The 17,833-nt window shown below is 40.9% G+C and overlaps 2 protein-coding genes and 1 long non-coding RNA gene across 15 annotated transcripts in view; 1 reads left to right on the plus strand and 2 right to left on the minus strand.

Annotated features, from left to right (window-relative positions):
* slc23a2 (solute carrier family 23 member 2) overlaps positions 1–13,426 on the minus strand; it is a 23,938-nt gene extending 10,512 nt beyond the window's left edge. Inside the window, exons 1-4 of one of the 5 annotated variants that reach the window (XM_047800086.1) lie at positions 13,204–13,426; positions 11,399–11,531; positions 2,633–2,850; positions 59–157 (exon numbers count right to left, since the gene is read on the minus strand). In XM_047800086.1, the coding sequence (XP_047656042.1) occupies positions 59–157; positions 2,633–2,737 (204 nt within the window). In that variant the 5' untranslated portion in view covers positions 2,738–2,850; positions 11,399–11,531; positions 13,204–13,426. Of the gene's footprint in view, positions 1–58; positions 158–2,632; positions 2,851–11,398; positions 11,532–13,188 lie in introns of all 5 variants that reach the window. The other 4 variants (XM_047800085.1, XM_027178973.2, XM_027178282.2 and 1 more) reach the window with 4 other exon arrangements.
* A 58-nt stretch (positions 13,427–13,484) lies between these two features.
* On the plus strand, positions 13,485–15,405 carry LOC113638217. 2 transcript variants are annotated; one of them, XR_003439641.2, is made up of 3 exons: positions 13,485–13,734; positions 14,679–14,802; positions 14,959–15,405. It is a non-coding gene; the product is annotated as an uncharacterized LOC113638217 (long non-coding RNA). The 2 variants fall into 2 exon arrangements; XR_003439583.2 differs by having other exon boundaries at positions 13,487–13,743.
* Positions 15,406–16,932: 1,527 nt separating this feature from the next.
* The window catches only part of kcnip3a (Kv channel interacting protein 3a, calsenilin), a 63,158-nt gene continuing 62,257 nt past the window's right edge, over positions 16,933–17,833 (minus strand). For all 8 annotated transcript variants that reach the window (XM_027135922.2, XM_027134342.2, XM_047800091.1 and 5 more), the window contains one exon: positions 16,933–17,833. This exon is cut by the window's right edge and continues 111 nt beyond it. The gene's annotated coding sequence lies outside the window, so the exon portion shown is untranslated.

Raw genomic sequence — 17,833 nt, forward strand, 5'->3', positions numbered from 1 at the left:
AGAGAGAGAGAGAGGGACAGAGAGAGAGAGAGAGGGGAAGAAATCACAGTCAGCTCACTTTATCTGCTGCTTGTCTCTCTTTAGTGTAGATGGCCATGAGTTCGGTGTCCTCTCTGTCCTGGTCTCCAGGGGTCGGGGACACTCCATTAACTACCACCTGACACACACACACACACACTATTTGCATCACATACCAGCTGCATTTTTAAGTCTCATTACAAGAGAGAAGTAAAAAATAAAAAATGCTGTTGAGGGATCAGTTATTTCTAACTGCAGTAACACACGTGTTCAGACATTTGTCAAACTTACTTAATTTTAGTTAAAATGGACAAAATAAAATCAGTTTAATAAATAAATAAAAATCATCCCTGGGAGTCAAGAGGTGGGGAGAGATAAGGCTGGGTTTATGAAAACATAGGCAAATGATTAGGTTTCGCTCTCTCTCACACACACACACACACACACACACACACACACACACACACACACACACAGACACAGACACCCCTCTCATGCAGCATTTTCATTTCAGATCCAGCTTCTCCAGTTGTCGTCACCTGTAGTGTGTTGCTCTTTAAGCCCAGTTCTTAATGCGAGTTTGTCATGACTTCTGTTACACTCTGACCTCATGTGCTGCCTAACAATTACTCGCTAACTGCTTGTTAACGTCAATAATTAACGTCTTGTTTGCAACCCCAACATCTCGTTTGCAACCCTAACGTCTCGTTTGCAACCCTAACGTCTCGTTTGCAACCCTAACGTCTCGTTTGCAACCCTAACGTCTCGTTTGCAACCCTAACGTCTCGTTTGCAACCCTAACGTCTCGTTTGCGCTGGTTCGATGTGATGAAAACATTACATCATGATAGCGGAAATTCTAACAAAACATTTTGCAATTAAACTGTAATTAATTAATAACAAACTACCGTAAAAGATTTCATGACAGGGTTGCAAAATTCCGGGAATTTTCACGGCTGGAAACTTTCAATGGGTATTAACGGGAATTAACGGGATTAACTGGGAATGTACAAAACTGCAGGTTAGCTTATACCAGGGAGGGTTCATCATTTATAAAGTATTTATTCAGGCAGTGAATCAGATATGCTGAATGTACGCTAGCACTATTTTATTGACATTTATGATCCAAGCTCAAGCTGTTCTGCTCTTTATCTTCCGTCCTCTTTGTTAGACAGGTTTCTGTTATTTTACAGGAGTACAGAGTACAGAACTGCTCAAAAGAAGTCTCTTACAGGGCTGTCAAGTGTCCTGCATTGACAGTGACAGTCACGTATTTGGGTCTTATCACGTTCTCCTGCCACACATCGTATTTCTCACACAGAAAAACTTTGACTATTTATCATATGCCGCAGTGCCTGTAACGTATCAGTCCGCACCGCTTAGTCGAGCCTGACACTTATCAGCCAATCAAAAAGAGGCTACACAATAGCCAATCAGAAAATAGCACTATCTGGGTAAGATTTAACTCAACAACCGATGAAAAACCGGTCATAATCTCTCTGTGTCTCTCTCACTCTCTGTGTGTCTCTCTCTCTCTCTGTGTCTCTCTCTGTGTCTCTCTCTGTGTCTCTCTCTGTGTCTCTCTCTGTGTCTCTCTCTGTGTCTCTGTGTGTGTGTGTGTGTGTGTGTGTCTCTCTCTCTGTGTGTGTCTCTCTCTCTGTGTGTGTCTCTCTCTCTGTGTGTGTCTCTCTCTCTGTGTGTGTGTGTGTGTGTGTGTGTGTGTCTCTCTCTCTCTCTCTGCGTGTGTCTCTCTCTCTCTCTGTGTCTCTCACTCACTCTCACTCTCTCTCACTCTCTCTCACTCTCAGTCTCTCACACGCATGCACGCACACACAAATTAATAAAACTTTGTATTTGGTTAAATTACTCCCCATTATTGTTTTCCCCCCCTATTTTTTATTATTTATTTGTTTGTTTGTTTATTTAGGGGTGGGGGTGCTGTGGGGTTGGTGACGTCACACTTGCCTGTCTTCAAAACTTGAGAGCTCTGCTCTTATGATGTAAAATATTGTGAAATATTATTTCAAGGTCTTTCTGGTTTAATCCGCTTTAACATATAATGTATTTCTGTGCTCCAAGCCGACGTTTCATGTCATTACACCAGTCTTCAGTGTCACGTGATCCCTCAGAAATCGTTCTTATATGCTGATTGTTGTTGTGCTACTCATAATATTTTTTAATAAACTTATTATTGTTTAATAAAAGTTAAAGTACAAATCTGTATTAGATCGAATGCGTCTCAGCAGACGTCCAAACGACATATTTATGTTTGTATATTATATTGTTTAGATAAATTTCTCCACATTTCGAATGAATTCCCATAAATTCCTGGTAAGTTTCCAATTTTGGAATATTTCCAAAATTCCCCACATGATGTTCCCATGGAAACTTTCTGGAAATTTACCTTTTACACCACAAATCATATGACCCAGACTGTGTGTGTGTGTGTGTGCGCGCGCGCGCTCCTGAATCATTAGAACAGGGTGTGTTTTATTTGAATATGTAAACACAGCAGAAGAAAGGGCTTTTATATCGTTTGTATAAAGTGGTTGTTTGCATGTGACCCTGAAACCAGATGGCTGTGAGTATGTGAACACGGCCGTGCTGACACTCACGGGGATGGGGTAGAAGTTGGCACTGTGTTTGACCTCCTCCTCATATTTGCCCGGCTCAGCGTTGGAGTCCATGGATTTACAGGTGGAGTTCTTCCCCACGCCCATTCCTTCTCTCAACACGTCCTCCTCTCTCCTCCACCCGCTCTCTCGCTCTGACAGGAAGTCGCCCGTTCTGCTCGCTTTGCTCACATGGTCCAGCGCTCGGCCGGCCTGCTCATCTGTGCAGACAAGGAAGGGGGAGAGAGAGAGAGAGAGAGAGAGAGAGACACAATTCAATTCAAGTTTATTTGTATAGCACTTTTTACAATAGACATTGTCTCAAAGCAGACAGACAGAGAGAGACAGACAGAGAGAGACAGACAGAGAGAGACAGAGAGAGAGAGACAGAGACAGACAGAGAGAGAGAGAGACAGACAGAGAGAGAGACAGACAGACAGATACGGCATCATCATCGAACAAAAAATCTATTTAACAAAAGACTTTATTCCTCATTTACAGAAGAATTCCCCGGTGTCAGTGGTTTCTTTGTGGTTCCACAAGGAACATGACAAGAGATATTTTTTGTCTGATTAAAGGTCACCTGTAAAGGAAAACTATGTGTTAAGGTAGAACTATACACGAGTGAGAACAGGGATTTATTAAATATAACTAAAGGAATAATAATAAAAAAAAGAAATAATCAAGCAAATACTAAAACATCTCCACGACCCCCGGCTCCCCACGGTGCACCAGTATCATGTCGGGTCAGTATCATGTCGGCATTTCGCTGACTCCATGATGACACAGCACAGGGTTCTGGATCACATCCAGGTTTCCCCTCCGAAAAAGCGTCTGACCCAGTTAAACTCTGCCAGCATTCGAAAAATAAATAAATAAATTAGGGCACGGCCATGAAACAGAAATATCACAGGACAGAAACTCTGCCGGCCGAGCGTGTGGGTCTTATCGAGGAAAAGAAATGTTACGATACGGAGCAAAAGGAGGAATTAAGAAAATAGGGGGGGGGGGTAGTTTATGGAGATGCTGAAAGAATGTGAAAGAAAAAAAAAGAAAGAAAAGAAAGCAAGCTCAAGAAAGGAAGGTCATGCAGAAAAGAAAAAAAGCAATTAAAAATACAGAAAAGGAATGAAAGAAAGAAAGAAAGAAAGAAAGTGTCACTAGGTAAAGGTCAGGCAGAGAAAGGAGTTTAATATCAGAGCTGCAGCGAAAGGAGGCGTCGGTGAGAAACGGCGGTGTACACGGAGACAAGGGGATGCATCATTGTGTGTGTGTGCGCATGCGTGTGTGTGTCCGACAGAGAGAGAGAATAAGTTAACACGCAATTCATCTCCCTCAGCTGGGTATCAAACACTACAAGGTTTTCACTCACAGAATGAAGAAATATATTGTTTTTAAACTTTACCTCTTACACGCACGCACGCACGCACGCACGCACGCGCACACGCACACGCACACACGCACACACACGCACACACGCGCACACACGCGCACACACACCCCTTAATCGTTTAGTGTTTATAGAGTTGGATTAAGAGACTGAGAATGAAACCTCAGCTGAGAATGAAACATGATGACCTGAGAAGAAATAATTACACAAGTTATATAGAGTAAGAGATCTTTCCTCTCCCTCTCCCTCTCCCTCTCTCCTCTCTCCCCATGTTTAAACCCGATTAGTTTCATTTACTCCGGCTGTGTTTCCCCCGGTGCTACAGGAGCGATGAGGATTCAGCAGTTGAAAAGGTCAGACAGAACACACTAATGATGTCTTAAGGCTCCTAATCAAATATAAATAAATAAATAAATAAATAAATGCGCTCAGAAACCAAACAAAATACTAAAGCAATTTAAAAAAAAAATCCCTCAAAAATCGTGCCTCTATGTGTACATAAATAAACAAAAGCACCATTTACACCGTGACCCTGGTGTCATTTTATATTCATTAAAAAAAGAGAGAGAGAGAGAGACAAAGCTGCTGATTGGCTTGAACCTGCAGTTACAGAATCGCAGCTGCTGATTGGCTCGAACCTGCAGTTACAGAATCGCAGCTGCTGATTGGCTCGAACCTGCAGTTACAGAATGTGATCATCACCACGGCTTGTTTAACAAACACACAGGAGCTTCCTTTCAGATTCCAGTAAGTGGAAGCCAGCAGAAATACCGGAAATACGTCGTGAAATACCGGAAATAGCTAAATAACTATACTGTACACACACACACACACACACACACACACACACTTTTTACCTTGCTTCTACTGCATTGATGAAAATAAAGTGCAAAATTACTTCTTTTTGCAAATTAACTGTAAATGTCAAAAACTCACCTAATTTTTTTTTAAAAAGATTTTTAACTCCGATCGAATGTAGGTTTAAACGTCTGTCAAAAAATTAGCTAATTTGAATAAATAAATAAATAAGCTGGTAATCATTATAGAATCGTTTACTGTTATTTATTACTAATAATAAGCTTTTAATGTATTTTTAATAATAATGATAATAATAACTCAATAAGAACTATATATTTGAACTATGTGAAGATATGAACTTTTATTTGTTTTGTTTTTTTAAATAAGTGCACTTAGATGATCAAAGGGGAAAAAAAACTTTGTATAAAAGTGTCAAATTAAAGCTATAATAAAAATCAACACACACAGCATCGTAAAAATTATAAATTCCTACAGGCTTACACAAACGTTCTGCCCTCGTTTGACCCGAGTGCGTGGGAGACAAACACTAACATACACACACACGCACACACTTTGAGTAACTAAACAATCTTTCTTGATTTGCCTCCAGCTTTCAACTGTCACCGACCCACATGTACGTGTCCTTCATTAAATCCCTCCGCACTGGATCCTGAGGATCCTGAGTGTAAAACAGATCACTGTGGCTCACAGCGGGGGGACGGAGCCATTCACTACGGCCTCAACGAGAAGTCTTAAATAAATAAATAAATAGAAACGATCTCTCCACTCAGCTAGAATCTGGGAGGGAATTTCACGCTCCGACAATCAGTTCTGGTTTCTGTCTTTAGGGGGTTTCGCACAAACGTCTTACCGACGACTTCTTTTGAAAAGATTTACGGCGCTAAACGGAGCTCAGATATTTACAGACTTAAAAAGGTAGATGAGGAAGAAAGATCAGACAGAGCAGAGGAAGTTAAAAAAAAAAATGAAAAGCAAATTCTGCAAATTCTGGAGAAAACAAAAAAGATGCTGACTTTTTTAAATATTCCATACAAAATATCATGTAACGATGCCTGAAGACATTTTTCACAGGACATGATTTGCATCGTGATTCGCAGCGTTGCTACAAATCGTTTGCAATATAATACTTTAAAATAAAATAAAAATAAATAAAAAAAATTATGAACGAAAATAAAATGTAAAATTTCTATACAGAATTTAGAAAAAAACGACTGAAAACAATAAACATAAAATAACTAATTTACATTTTAAAAAGATTCACTACAAACTTTAACCAAAATAAATATATATTTTTAAATACTTTTAAATCATTTTTTTTTCTTCCCGTTCCTACATTTAGAGTTACAGTCTATATCAGTCCGTATTTTCTCCTCTTTTTATGACACAGACTATTGGAGGAAAAAATAAACAAATAAATAAATAAATAAATAAAATATCGTACTGCATACGTATCAGTCGGAAAGGTGAGACGTGGAGCCGTTGTCCCGAACCGTTATCGTTTCTATAGTAACAGCTCGTTCGCAGAAGGAGTCTCCGGTATCAGAGCTCCGTGACAGTGGACAGTGGTGAAGCTGCCCGCTTGAACACCTTCAGGACAGAGGAGGAGACGAGTTGTGCTTTCTCTGTAACGTGACACACCTGACCTGAGGGAACTTGTTGAAGTAAACGTTGCCCGATTTAAAGAACCTTTAATCTCTTTTCTTTGTGCTGAAACAAAAACAAAATATTCAGCTGGAACCACTGACAACTAACACACCAACGTCTTTGGGGCTTTTTACACCTGATAGCTATCCGATGGTAAAAAGACCAGGTCTAAATGCCCTCCGAAACGGTTTTGAGACGGATATAAATCAGATGGTACCCCTTCAGGAGGAGGTCTGGGACGCTTTTCAGATAAAACTGGACAGGTGAAAATGAATGTGGTTGTTCAAGCCACATACGTCAGTGCTATACTCCTCCCAAACGGAAGTACGTCACTCGGAGGTGACTCGCGAGTCGTGCATCGCGCCAGAAACAAATATGTTTTCCCACCAGCGCTGGCTCCGATCTTTCACCCAGGCGTCTCGTTGGGTCTTAAAATGCGCTGCTGCTGCCAGCGAAAATGCAGCAAACAGTAATTGCTGTTTTTTGTAGCAACCGCACACACCAAAGCGTGTTCCATTTCAATTACCCCTGAAATGAGGTAATATATTAGCGTTTTGGTCGGAGGAGTAGAAAGATCGGATCGATATCCGATTCGCCGAGACGCATTTATGTGGCCTGATATAAATGGAACGGTTTTAACAAATCAGATAGCTATCGGATCAGAGACAACACATGAAGTGACCGGGTGTAAAAAGGCCCTTTACGTCTGGACGTTTGTCGTTTACAGCCAGGATGTAAAAAGGCTTTACGTTTCGTTGGCGTTGTTCCAAGGCTTGTGCTGTGTGTTATATGACGTCATTAACACTTTCTCTCGGATGACAAAATAAAATTTCCTTCTGTTTTTATCGTGTCCATGTTGGTGCTCGGACGTCTGTCGAGTCTCGGTCCACAATGGAGTCATTATGAAGCTAAAATTCTGTGTGTGATCCACAGAGGGACGAACGCACGTCTAAAACGAGTCAGGACTCTGTTGTGTTTAAGGATGAGATCAGACTCACAGACGCAACATCGTCTGTTTGTTTATAACGAGTGAAAACTTCCCAGAAGTCCTATAACTCTGCCGGCAGAAAGGAATGCTGGGGCAGTTTTTTTTTTTGGTAATCTGAGGAAAAATCCAGGTAGATTGAGTTACCGGCTGATATAACGTGACCACAGCAGGCTGTGAGATGTTCAGGAAGTTCCACAGACAGCAAATTCAAATTTCACAGCACGAGAACACAATCTGGATCAGGAATCGCGAATCATTCCAGGAAAATCATTCGTTCCCTATTTGTATTCTCTCTAAAAGTTATGTTTTAATGTTCTCTTCAAAAAAGGTGGCTTTCTTGCTCTCTGGACAAACGCAGCATGTGGTGCGACCGAGGAACCGTGAAGTAGCAGAAACTCCTCTGTCCTGAAGATATTATAAAACTCAAAAGTTACAGCTTTATCTCTGACTGTAACGAAGCCCTGACGCTGGAGACTCCTTCCGCAAACGACAAACGAGCGACCGCAGTACGAGTCCCCGTGAACATGCTGTTACTATAGGAACGTATCGGTTCTGGAGCGCTGATGTAATCAAACACTCCACCCTTCTGAAGAATACCTCATTGGGTCGGAGGATGATTGAACGGATTTACTTCGATATCGTGATCGGTTCTATTATAAAGCCCGGTGATGACCAGAAGGGTTCAAAGCGGACAGATAAATTAAAGCGGCTCAGACACTTTCAGGGATCCAGTTTGTTCTGTTCTTATTCTCCTCCCAGATTGACATCAATAACGATCACTTAATAGGATAATAGGCAGCATGTGGTGGATGTGCCAAAACTCCTGCGGCCTTACGTGCCACAAGATCATAGAGAAAACACAAACACATACAGACTTATTATTGGGTATTAAAGAGTGTCTCAGAAAACATGCACTGACACACAGGGAGGGAGGGAGGGAGGGAGCGGGACAGACAGACAGCGAGTGGGAGAGAGAGAGAGAGAGAGAGAGAGAGAGAGAGAGAGAGAGAGAGAGATACCGAGAGAGACACCAAAAGAGTGAGAGTTAGAGAGAGAGAGAGAGAGAGAGAGCGTGACCAAAAGAGTGAGCGAGAGGCAGGGAGCGCCAGAGGCAGGGAGCGCGAGAGAGAGAGACCGAGACAGAGACACACAGAGAGAGACAGAGAGAGATAGAGACACACAGACACAGAGAGAGAGAGAGACACACAGAGACACAGAGAGAGAGACACACACAGAGACACAGAGAGAGAGACACACACAGAGACACAGAGAGAGAGACACACACAGAGACACAGAGAGAGAGACACAGAGAGACAGAGACACAGAGAGAGAGACAGAGACACAGAGAGAGAGAGAGAGAGAGAGAGAGAGAGAGAGAGAGAGAAAGAGAGAGAGAGAGATCGACACAGAGAGAGAGACAAAGATTTTTTTATTTTTTAAAGGAGACTTTATTTGCAGACTTAAAAAAGTCACACTGATCGTGACATCACAAAGTCAAAAAAAATAAATACAATAAAAATAAATAAAAATAAAAAAAATAAATAAGAGAGAGAGAGAGAGAGAGAGAAACACACACAGAGAGAGAGAGAGACAGAGACACAGAGAGAGAGACAGAGACACAGAGAGAGAGACAGACAGACAGACAGACAGAGAAAGAGAGAGAGACAGAGAGAGGAAGTGTAGCCAGGTATCCTTTGCCAAACTGTAGAGTGTCGGTTTTCTAGCCGAGCTGGGTGCGATAAGACGCCGGTGACATTAAAAACAAACAGGTCGTCATGGCGACTTAAACACACCTTTTCTGTTTATCATCATCATCTACTCGTTTGTTTGTTTGTCTGCCTGTTTTAACTTGCCCGTTTGAGACAAAGTCTGGCTGCAAATTCACAAAGGTTTGCAAAGCGTTCTCTACAGCCAGACACCACCAGACACGTGCCTTCACAGGGGGGAAGTGGTAGCCTAGCGGTTAAGGTGTTGGACTACTGATGGGAAGGTTGTGAAAGTCAGGTCCACCAATCTGCCACCGCTAGGCACCTCAACAATCGCTCTGGATAAAAAGGTATCCGCCAAATGCTGTAAATGTTCCAACAGCCAAAACACCAGACCCAGCCTTTACTACACGGTAAATCACAAAATGTACGCTTGCTCATAAACCGTAAAATAAATAAAGGTGATAAAAATTAAATCTGAGCTGTTTGACAATATTTTATAATATGACTAGCTTATGTATCTTATTTATCTTATGTATTTATATTTGTTTCCTATCCATAGAGAGGTTTCTGCAACAAACGTTTTGCTCATTCGATCAGACACTAGCTTAAACGAATACGTCTGTTCTGGTACGTTATGGTTTCTATAGCGACCACACGTTCAGAGGGACTTAACGTATCACATAGACTAAACAATAAACAGATTAAAAACGTGCGTAATTGTCGATGCAGTGATGTTATTTCTGAGATATGCTCATTGTGCACGATTTGATGCAGGGTTGCCAAGTAATCACAACAAGCAACCCCCCCAGCACGGACCAAAACGCGTTCGCGATTTAAACAGCTCACGTGATCGATAACGATATTTCAGTAAATCTTAAACGTTCACACTTCAGAGGTTTGCTTTGACATCAGCTCTTCTCATTAAAGCCATGCTGCAGATATCAACGAGTAAATGAGGACAAGGTGCCGGCTGATGAGTATCGATTACAAGTTAATGACACACAATCAACCGGCGGGTTTCCGTGTCCCGACGTTTAAAGAACATCGTATTACCTGCTTCGTCTCCGTGACGTGTTAAACGGTGCAGTGACAGAGAAAATAAGACCGGATATAAAAGCTATATAGTTTGAGCGCAAAGTTAAACATCGTTCGTAATTTTCCTTCGGCTTGAATGATTAACAAGTCTGCTTTTCTTTTTTAAATGAAAGTTAAAAATCAGGATTGCGTCTCATTCACTGGGAGAAGGAAGAACACGTTGTAATATAACCTCAGGAAACAGAATGCAAATAGAAATCAGATGCAAAGACGCACAAAACTGTAAACGTCAAAAACTCTAAACATTTTACCCACAAAATTTTACCTCAAATCGGATGCAAGTTTAGACGACTGTTAAGAAATTTGCTAATTTAAAAGAGAAAAAAAAGAAGCTAATAAATCAATCATTCTCGAATTTTTTTATTGTTAATAATAATAATAATAATAATAATAATAGGCTTTTAATTTTTTTATATTAATATTAAAAACAACAACAAGGCTTCTGTCAGAAACAAATCAGGAAAAAAAACAAGAAATAACCTGTCGTCAAGTTCCTGTTTCTGATTTCCTGAAAGTACAGATTTTTCCACACGCGAGGTCTTTATCGTTTTGGAAAGTTCCATTCAGACGTAGTTTCTGTGAGGTGGAATCAATGGAAAGTGCCCCAGTTCATATTTTTGTTCCTCATACGGTTTATATTATTATAGAATAGAAAGTATTTATTTTGTTTTGTTTTTTTCCTCTGTGACGTTGTGGTCAGTTCAGGAACAACATTTTACTATTGTGTATCTTTCCGGAGACAAAACTCAATAAGATACAGTCAACAAGCTCCTGTGTGATGCATTTAATAATGTTATGAACAGTTACAGACTTTACTCAGCAAGAAAAAGAGGCTCTGCTTCCAGACACCGAGGCCACACCCCCTTCTCTGAGACTGACACACATAGGCCACACCCCCTTCTGAGACTGACAGACACAGAGGCCACACCTTCTTCAATACGACTGACAGACATAGGCCACACCTTCAATACGACTGACAGACATAGGCCACACCTCCTTCAATACGACTGACAGACATAGGCCACACCTTCAATACGACTGACCGACACAGAGGCCACACCTCCTTCCCTGTGACTGACAGGCCACACCTCCTTCACTAAGACTGACAGACACAGAGGCCACACCTCCTTCACTGAGAACGACAGAGTCCACACCTCCTTCGCTGAGGCTGAAAGACAGAGGCCACACCTCCTTCGCTGAGACTGACAGACAGAGGCCACACCTCCTTCGCTGATTTTCCTCTCGATCTAGCCGTTTCTGGACACAGAAGCAAATACAATAAACAATATAATGTGTAAATAAAGCCCCAGATACCCCAGATACCCCTAGATCATGACTTCAGTGTTGTGCAGCTCTGTCTGCAAGAAGAAATGAGAACCAGAGAATGATAACAATAAGCAAGGTCACGACAAATCAGCATCGTAACTGAGAATAACATCCGATTAGAGCGAACAGTGTACCTTGATATTATGACTAATACTGATAACATATCACCATGTTGGACATCCATGTTATCAGAGGGGACGCCGACATGACGTAGGACAGACGGTGAGCACGTCGACACCGATCGTCCTCTTAGCACCAGAGCAACAGCGTAGAATTTAAAGACGCACAACTCAGAAAAAGATATAATTAAACCATGACTACAAACAGTCAAGCGTGATATCAAGGAGACATTTACATCATTTAGCAGACGCCTTTATGCAGAGTGACTTACATTTTTCTATTTTTTTTATCTATACAACTGAGCAATTGAGGGTTAAGGGCCTTGCTCAAGGGCCAGGCAGCAGCAGCCTGGTGGACGTAGGAATTGAACTCACAACCTTCCGATTGTTAGTCCAGCACATTAATCACTAGGCTACCACATCCCAACAAACAGAATTTGGTCACGACTGCTTTACATTTACATTTCTGGCATTTAGCAGACAGCCTTATCCAGAGTGTCTTACAACTGAGCATTAAGGGCCTTGCTCAGGGGCCCAGCAGTGGAAGCATGTGACTTCTTTCCACCAGAAAAAAAACGGTGCTGGTTCAGAGCTGATGCTGGTTCGAAGTTGGTTCCAATGGCGATCCTTCTAAGAACCGGTTTGCCTTTCCATGGGCTAGAAAGCCATCACAGAGCCGAGTGTGACATCACTGTATACAACGTTATACAGCGACGTTAGCGCATCAGCGACAAATGCATCAACAACAACGGCAGATGTTGCTTCACTGTTAACGCGCATGGCTTTGCAAACCTACACTGGCATCCAAACGCATGATTAAATTTTTTTTAAAAACGGCACTAACGACATTCTCTTTTGTCTTGTTGGTCACAGTAACCCACCCCCAGCTCCTGACGCAAGCCGTTCTTAAGCCTACTGTAGACCAGCAACGTTTTGGTGCTATTTAAGAACCTGGTTCAGACCCGGTGCTTTGGCTGTCAAAAAAAAAACAAAGAACAGATTTAAAATTAGGCTCCGAACCAGCAATCAAACTACCTCGGTGAAAAAGGGGCAACGGCGGATCTGGGATTCAAACTCACGACCTTCCGGTCAGTCGTACGACACCTAAACAACCAGGCTACATAAATACGTCCACATAAAACATAAATACAGTCATTACGATCAACAGATCATGGCTTAAATGTTCTATAAAGTTGACTGTTCTCATAAACGAACACGATACAGAAGGCGATAATAAAAAGGTCACGATACATCAGTAGGGGGGGGGATATCGCGATACTGAGTGAGCGCCGGTTTATCGTACAGCATCTCATGGAGACATGTCTGAGTTAGTGTACACACACAGCCCTACAAACTACAGGCCCTTACCGACTGATACACACCTCACACCGGGGTGTATTTATAAACAAACACACAATGAATGACAACTTTAACAGTAAATGAAACCCGTGTGACGTGTGATAAGTTACCCACAGTGGCGTCACCTGTCCAAGGAGAAAATGACTGAAGTTTCCTGTCGTTCCAGCGCTGTTTCCCACTCAAACCCCACCGACTGTCACACGTGAAGCCGGTCACAGAGAGCCACAACACGCCGGGCACACGTTATCTCGAAAGGAACTGCTTCTTCTTCCTCCTCTTGTCCCACTAGCTCTGTGCGCGCGCTGCCTGCTGGAAGCTAACGGCTAAAGTAGAACGACTAAGCATGCGCAATAAAACGCTCCGTCTTTTAGGCCCCGCCTACCGATCTACCTGTAGCCAATCGGATCGCTGCGTATCCCCAGCGCGTGTGAGAGGATTCTTAAAGGAACCCATGGCCTCATTTAAACGAGCCCGTTTATCCGCTTATCAGCCTCGTTTCACAGCGTCACAGCGCGATGTCAGGACTAACGCGTGTTTATTCACGTCAGACATGAAGTACAGTATCTTATGTTACGGGATGTATTGTGTATTAATGTACTCGGTACACTAGACTGACGCCAGTGCGTCATGACGCAAGTAACCAAGGTGACGTAAGCGTAAGTTGCGTAAGTCACGTGACGTTTTTTTATGATGTGTTTGATAACGTTTTACTTATTATATAACATCATTTAAAATGGCAGAAGAAGATAAAAATGTGTTGGTGTTGTGGTACACACACACACACACACACACACACACACACACACACACACACACACACACACACATATATATATATATATATATATATATATATATATATATATATATATATATATATATATATATATATATACACACACAACACACAAATATTCACACACACACATACACACACAAATCCTTATAAACACTCATGTGCATCTTTACACACACACACACACACACACACACACACACACACACACACACACACACACACACACACACACACACACACATCCTTATAAACACTCATGTGCATCTTTACACACACACACACACACACACACACACACACACACACACACATACACACACAAATCCTTATAAACACTCATGTGCATCTTTACACACACACACACACACACACACATCCTTATAAACACTCATGTGCATCTTTACACACACACACACACACACACACACACACGCAGATCCTTCTAAACACTCATGTGCATCTTTACACACACACTCATGATTCACTTTACTTTTGAGTTATGTATTAATTTGATTTGTTAGTTCAGTATTAATAGTAATGTGTTCTGATCCTTAGAGTGGAGGGAATGTATAATTACAGTAAGTCTTTTGATTCAGAAAATAAAAATGCTTTTCCTTTTTCAAACAAGTAACAAAGACTTATTTTGATTTAGTATGTACACACGTATTGGTTTTTCCTTAATTATAATTGGTGTGTTTGTGTGTGTGGTTGTGAGGTCATTGACTGACGACAGCTTCTTTCTCATGTTATTCTTCAACCTAATTATTAAAATCGTAACAAGTTCAGTGTTTGTGTGTTCAGGTTTCTCTGTGCGTGTGTCTGTTTATGAGTGAAGATTCATTGACTTTACTGCCTCTTTTACCGCCTCTGGCTCTGTTATGTGCTGACGTCAGGAGCAGTGACACAGCATAACGACAGTTAAGCGGTATGACGAGAAAGAGGATCCTCCACTATCAGTACACATGCATAGTAAAGATAACAAATTTACACGCTATATTAAAGACTGTGATTTAATCAGGTGTGTGTGTGTGTGTGTCTGTGTGTCTGTGTGTCTGTGTGTCTGTGTACATTAATATCACAGGACAGCCTTCAGGCCATGTACAAGCAAGTGAACGTGCAGAGGAAATGATGCAGTTGCTGAAAATCAGCTAAGCAGCTCACAAGTTTAACTCAACCAAATAAATAAATAAATAAGGCACACAGGGTTTTTTTTTTAATATATATATTATTGAGTTGATTTTTTGTTCAGTTAAATGATTCGATTCATTCGGTCTGTGAATGAATGTGTTTAATAAAAAGAATGTTGTCTTGTGTAAACCCAGTACAGTAAGAAGATAAGTGGTAGAAAGCTGACGAAGAAGAGACACCGTTATCATGCCGAAACTGATTATTTTCACATGACGTCATGTCACAAAGTGTTCTATTCGTCTTATCGCTGACTCTTTTGCCATCACAAACATGTCTAATAAATGCATTTCAGATCAGAATTATTTTCCTCCTCATCCTCTGTGGACCCGTAACGGATGAAGTAAGGAATTAGATGAAGAGAGGAGATGAGGACAGTGTAGAAATGGACTGATGAGAGGGAAAATAGACAAACAGGGTTGAGTTTAATGACTCGGCCTAAATCAGCACGAGCCGGGGCATCAGCGAAACCGTGATACAAAACACTCAAACCGTCTGCTTTAAATTTACACAGCACAAAAATAGTTCAAAAGCAGTGATGTAATGTCTGTGTTGTAATAAGCACGTACTGTACAGAACGACAACTATACGCTACACGCTGTATACGATCTGTTAATGTCTGATTGTGACTTACTGCATTGTTTACTGTATCTAATATCTAAGCACTTTTGCTGACTGTGAAGAAATTTCTGTCTAAATAAAAAGACAAACAGGTTATACAATGACACAAAGATAGAATAGGTGGTGAATGAATCAACTGAATAAAGGAATCATTAACTGAATTTGCAATCAGGTACGGAAGGAGTCAGTGAATCAGTGATGGATAAGTGAATACGTCAATCGAGGAACGAATCAGAAAATACACGAATGCGTGAATCAATCAAATATGCGAATCAAGGAACGTGGATTGAGAGAACAGATACATGAATAAATCAGTAAAGCTTTTTAGCTACCGAAGAAATCAGAAAACGAATCAGTAATGAATCGGTGAATAGAACAATGAATGAATCGACGAGTTCAAGTCAAATCGATGTAAGTGGTAAAGAGTCAGTGGTTCGGTAACAAATCTTTGTATTTACTGAAAGAATCATAAAATGAAGCAGAGACTAAATCAGTTGATGGAACAGTGAAAAGATCAGTAAACGAATCAGTGATGAAATATTTAACGGATCGATAAGAGAATCTGTGATGTGATGGATCCATAAATATATCAGTGATGTAACAGTCAGTGGATCAGCAAATGAATCATTAATCGAACAGGGAAAAGATCAGCAAATGAATCAATGATGGATCAGGGAAAAGATCAGCAAATGAATCAATGATGCATCAGGGAAAAGATCAGCTAATGAATCAATGATGGATCAGGGAAAAGATCAGCTAATGAATCAATGATGGATCAGGGAAAAGATCAGCTAATGAATCAATGATGGATCAGGGAAAAGATCAGCTAATGAATCAATGATGGATCAGGGAAAAGATCAGCAAATGAATCAATGATGGATCAAAGAAAAGATCAGTAAATGAATCAATGATGCATCAGGGAAAAGATCAGCAAATGAATCAGGAAATAGAACCAAAAGTGAATCGATTATAGACCAGGAAAGAAATTAGCAGTTATTATTCAGTGACAGATCAGGAAATAAATCAGTAAATGAATCAGTGATGAATCAGAAAATAAATCAGAAGATGATTCAACAATAGAATAATTTCAGTTATCTTAAATCAGTAAAATATTCCAAATCCTTTTTTTTTGTCCAAAAAAAAGCACACATCAGTTTAAGACATTTATTTTAAAGATCCTAGCAAATCTTAAGAAGTTTTCAAGATTATGATATCATTTTCAGTAATCACCATAACGCTGGGAGTGAAGTCGGATTAAGAGAAGTGCATCTTTATTCATCAGAACAACATAAGATAATATTCTTTATCAAACGAAACAGAATAAATAATATGAACACATTTACATCGCTGCATGTGTGGGTTCGAATTATAATAAAGTTCATTCTTCTCACAACACCCTGCCGCCCTCACACCCTGAATTTAATCTGAATATCACTAAACAAAACTTGAAAATACTTAACACACGTTATTATTTTGTTTGGAAGAAGAAGAAAAAAGCCAAAACCGTGGCCTGATATGTCACCTTAGATCCCTCGTTGATGATCAGTGCAATAAAGATTCAAGCTGAAATTAGAAGTTACGCTACGTCACGCTATACATATGAGTCCTGTAATGTGTGTGTGTGTGTGTGTGTGTGTGTGTGTGTGTGTGTGTGTGTGTGTGTGTGTGTGCGTTTCAGGAGAAATATACTGGCCCTCCAACAAAAAGAAGGAAATGTACAACTTTGTAATTCTCAGTGCAAGCAAACCACGAAAAATCACACGTCCTTTCGGATGAGCATGCTTAAGTTTGATTATTTTTGTCTTAGTCTCTTTTTTATGGTGCTTTTCCCCATCCTATCCCTCCCTTGTGCTTCTTTGAGTGTTTGACGCCCCCTGGTGGTCGTTGTAGGAACAGCGTTGACTACATGACGATCCACATGATCTGTTCGGACTGGAGCAGGGAGCAGAACCGATGAAAACGAAGATCTGATCTCATCCGTTTTTTTTTTCTTCGTATACATAGTGCCGTGCAGTAATACCCCCTCCCCCCTCCCCCTCCTTGGCCATTTTACCCCCTGTGTGCTGTCTTTATTGGTGCCAGTTGGAGTGCCGGATGCTGTGCTCCTGGCTTTCTGTGAGAAGATTTGGAACAATGAAGGAGTGTTTTTA

Source organism: Tachysurus fulvidraco, chromosome 14 (genome assembly GCF_022655615.1).
Source record: "Tachysurus fulvidraco isolate hzauxx_2018 chromosome 14, HZAU_PFXX_2.0, whole genome shotgun sequence".
Classification (NCBI taxonomy): domain Eukaryota; kingdom Metazoa; phylum Chordata; class Actinopteri; order Siluriformes; family Bagridae; genus Tachysurus; species Tachysurus fulvidraco.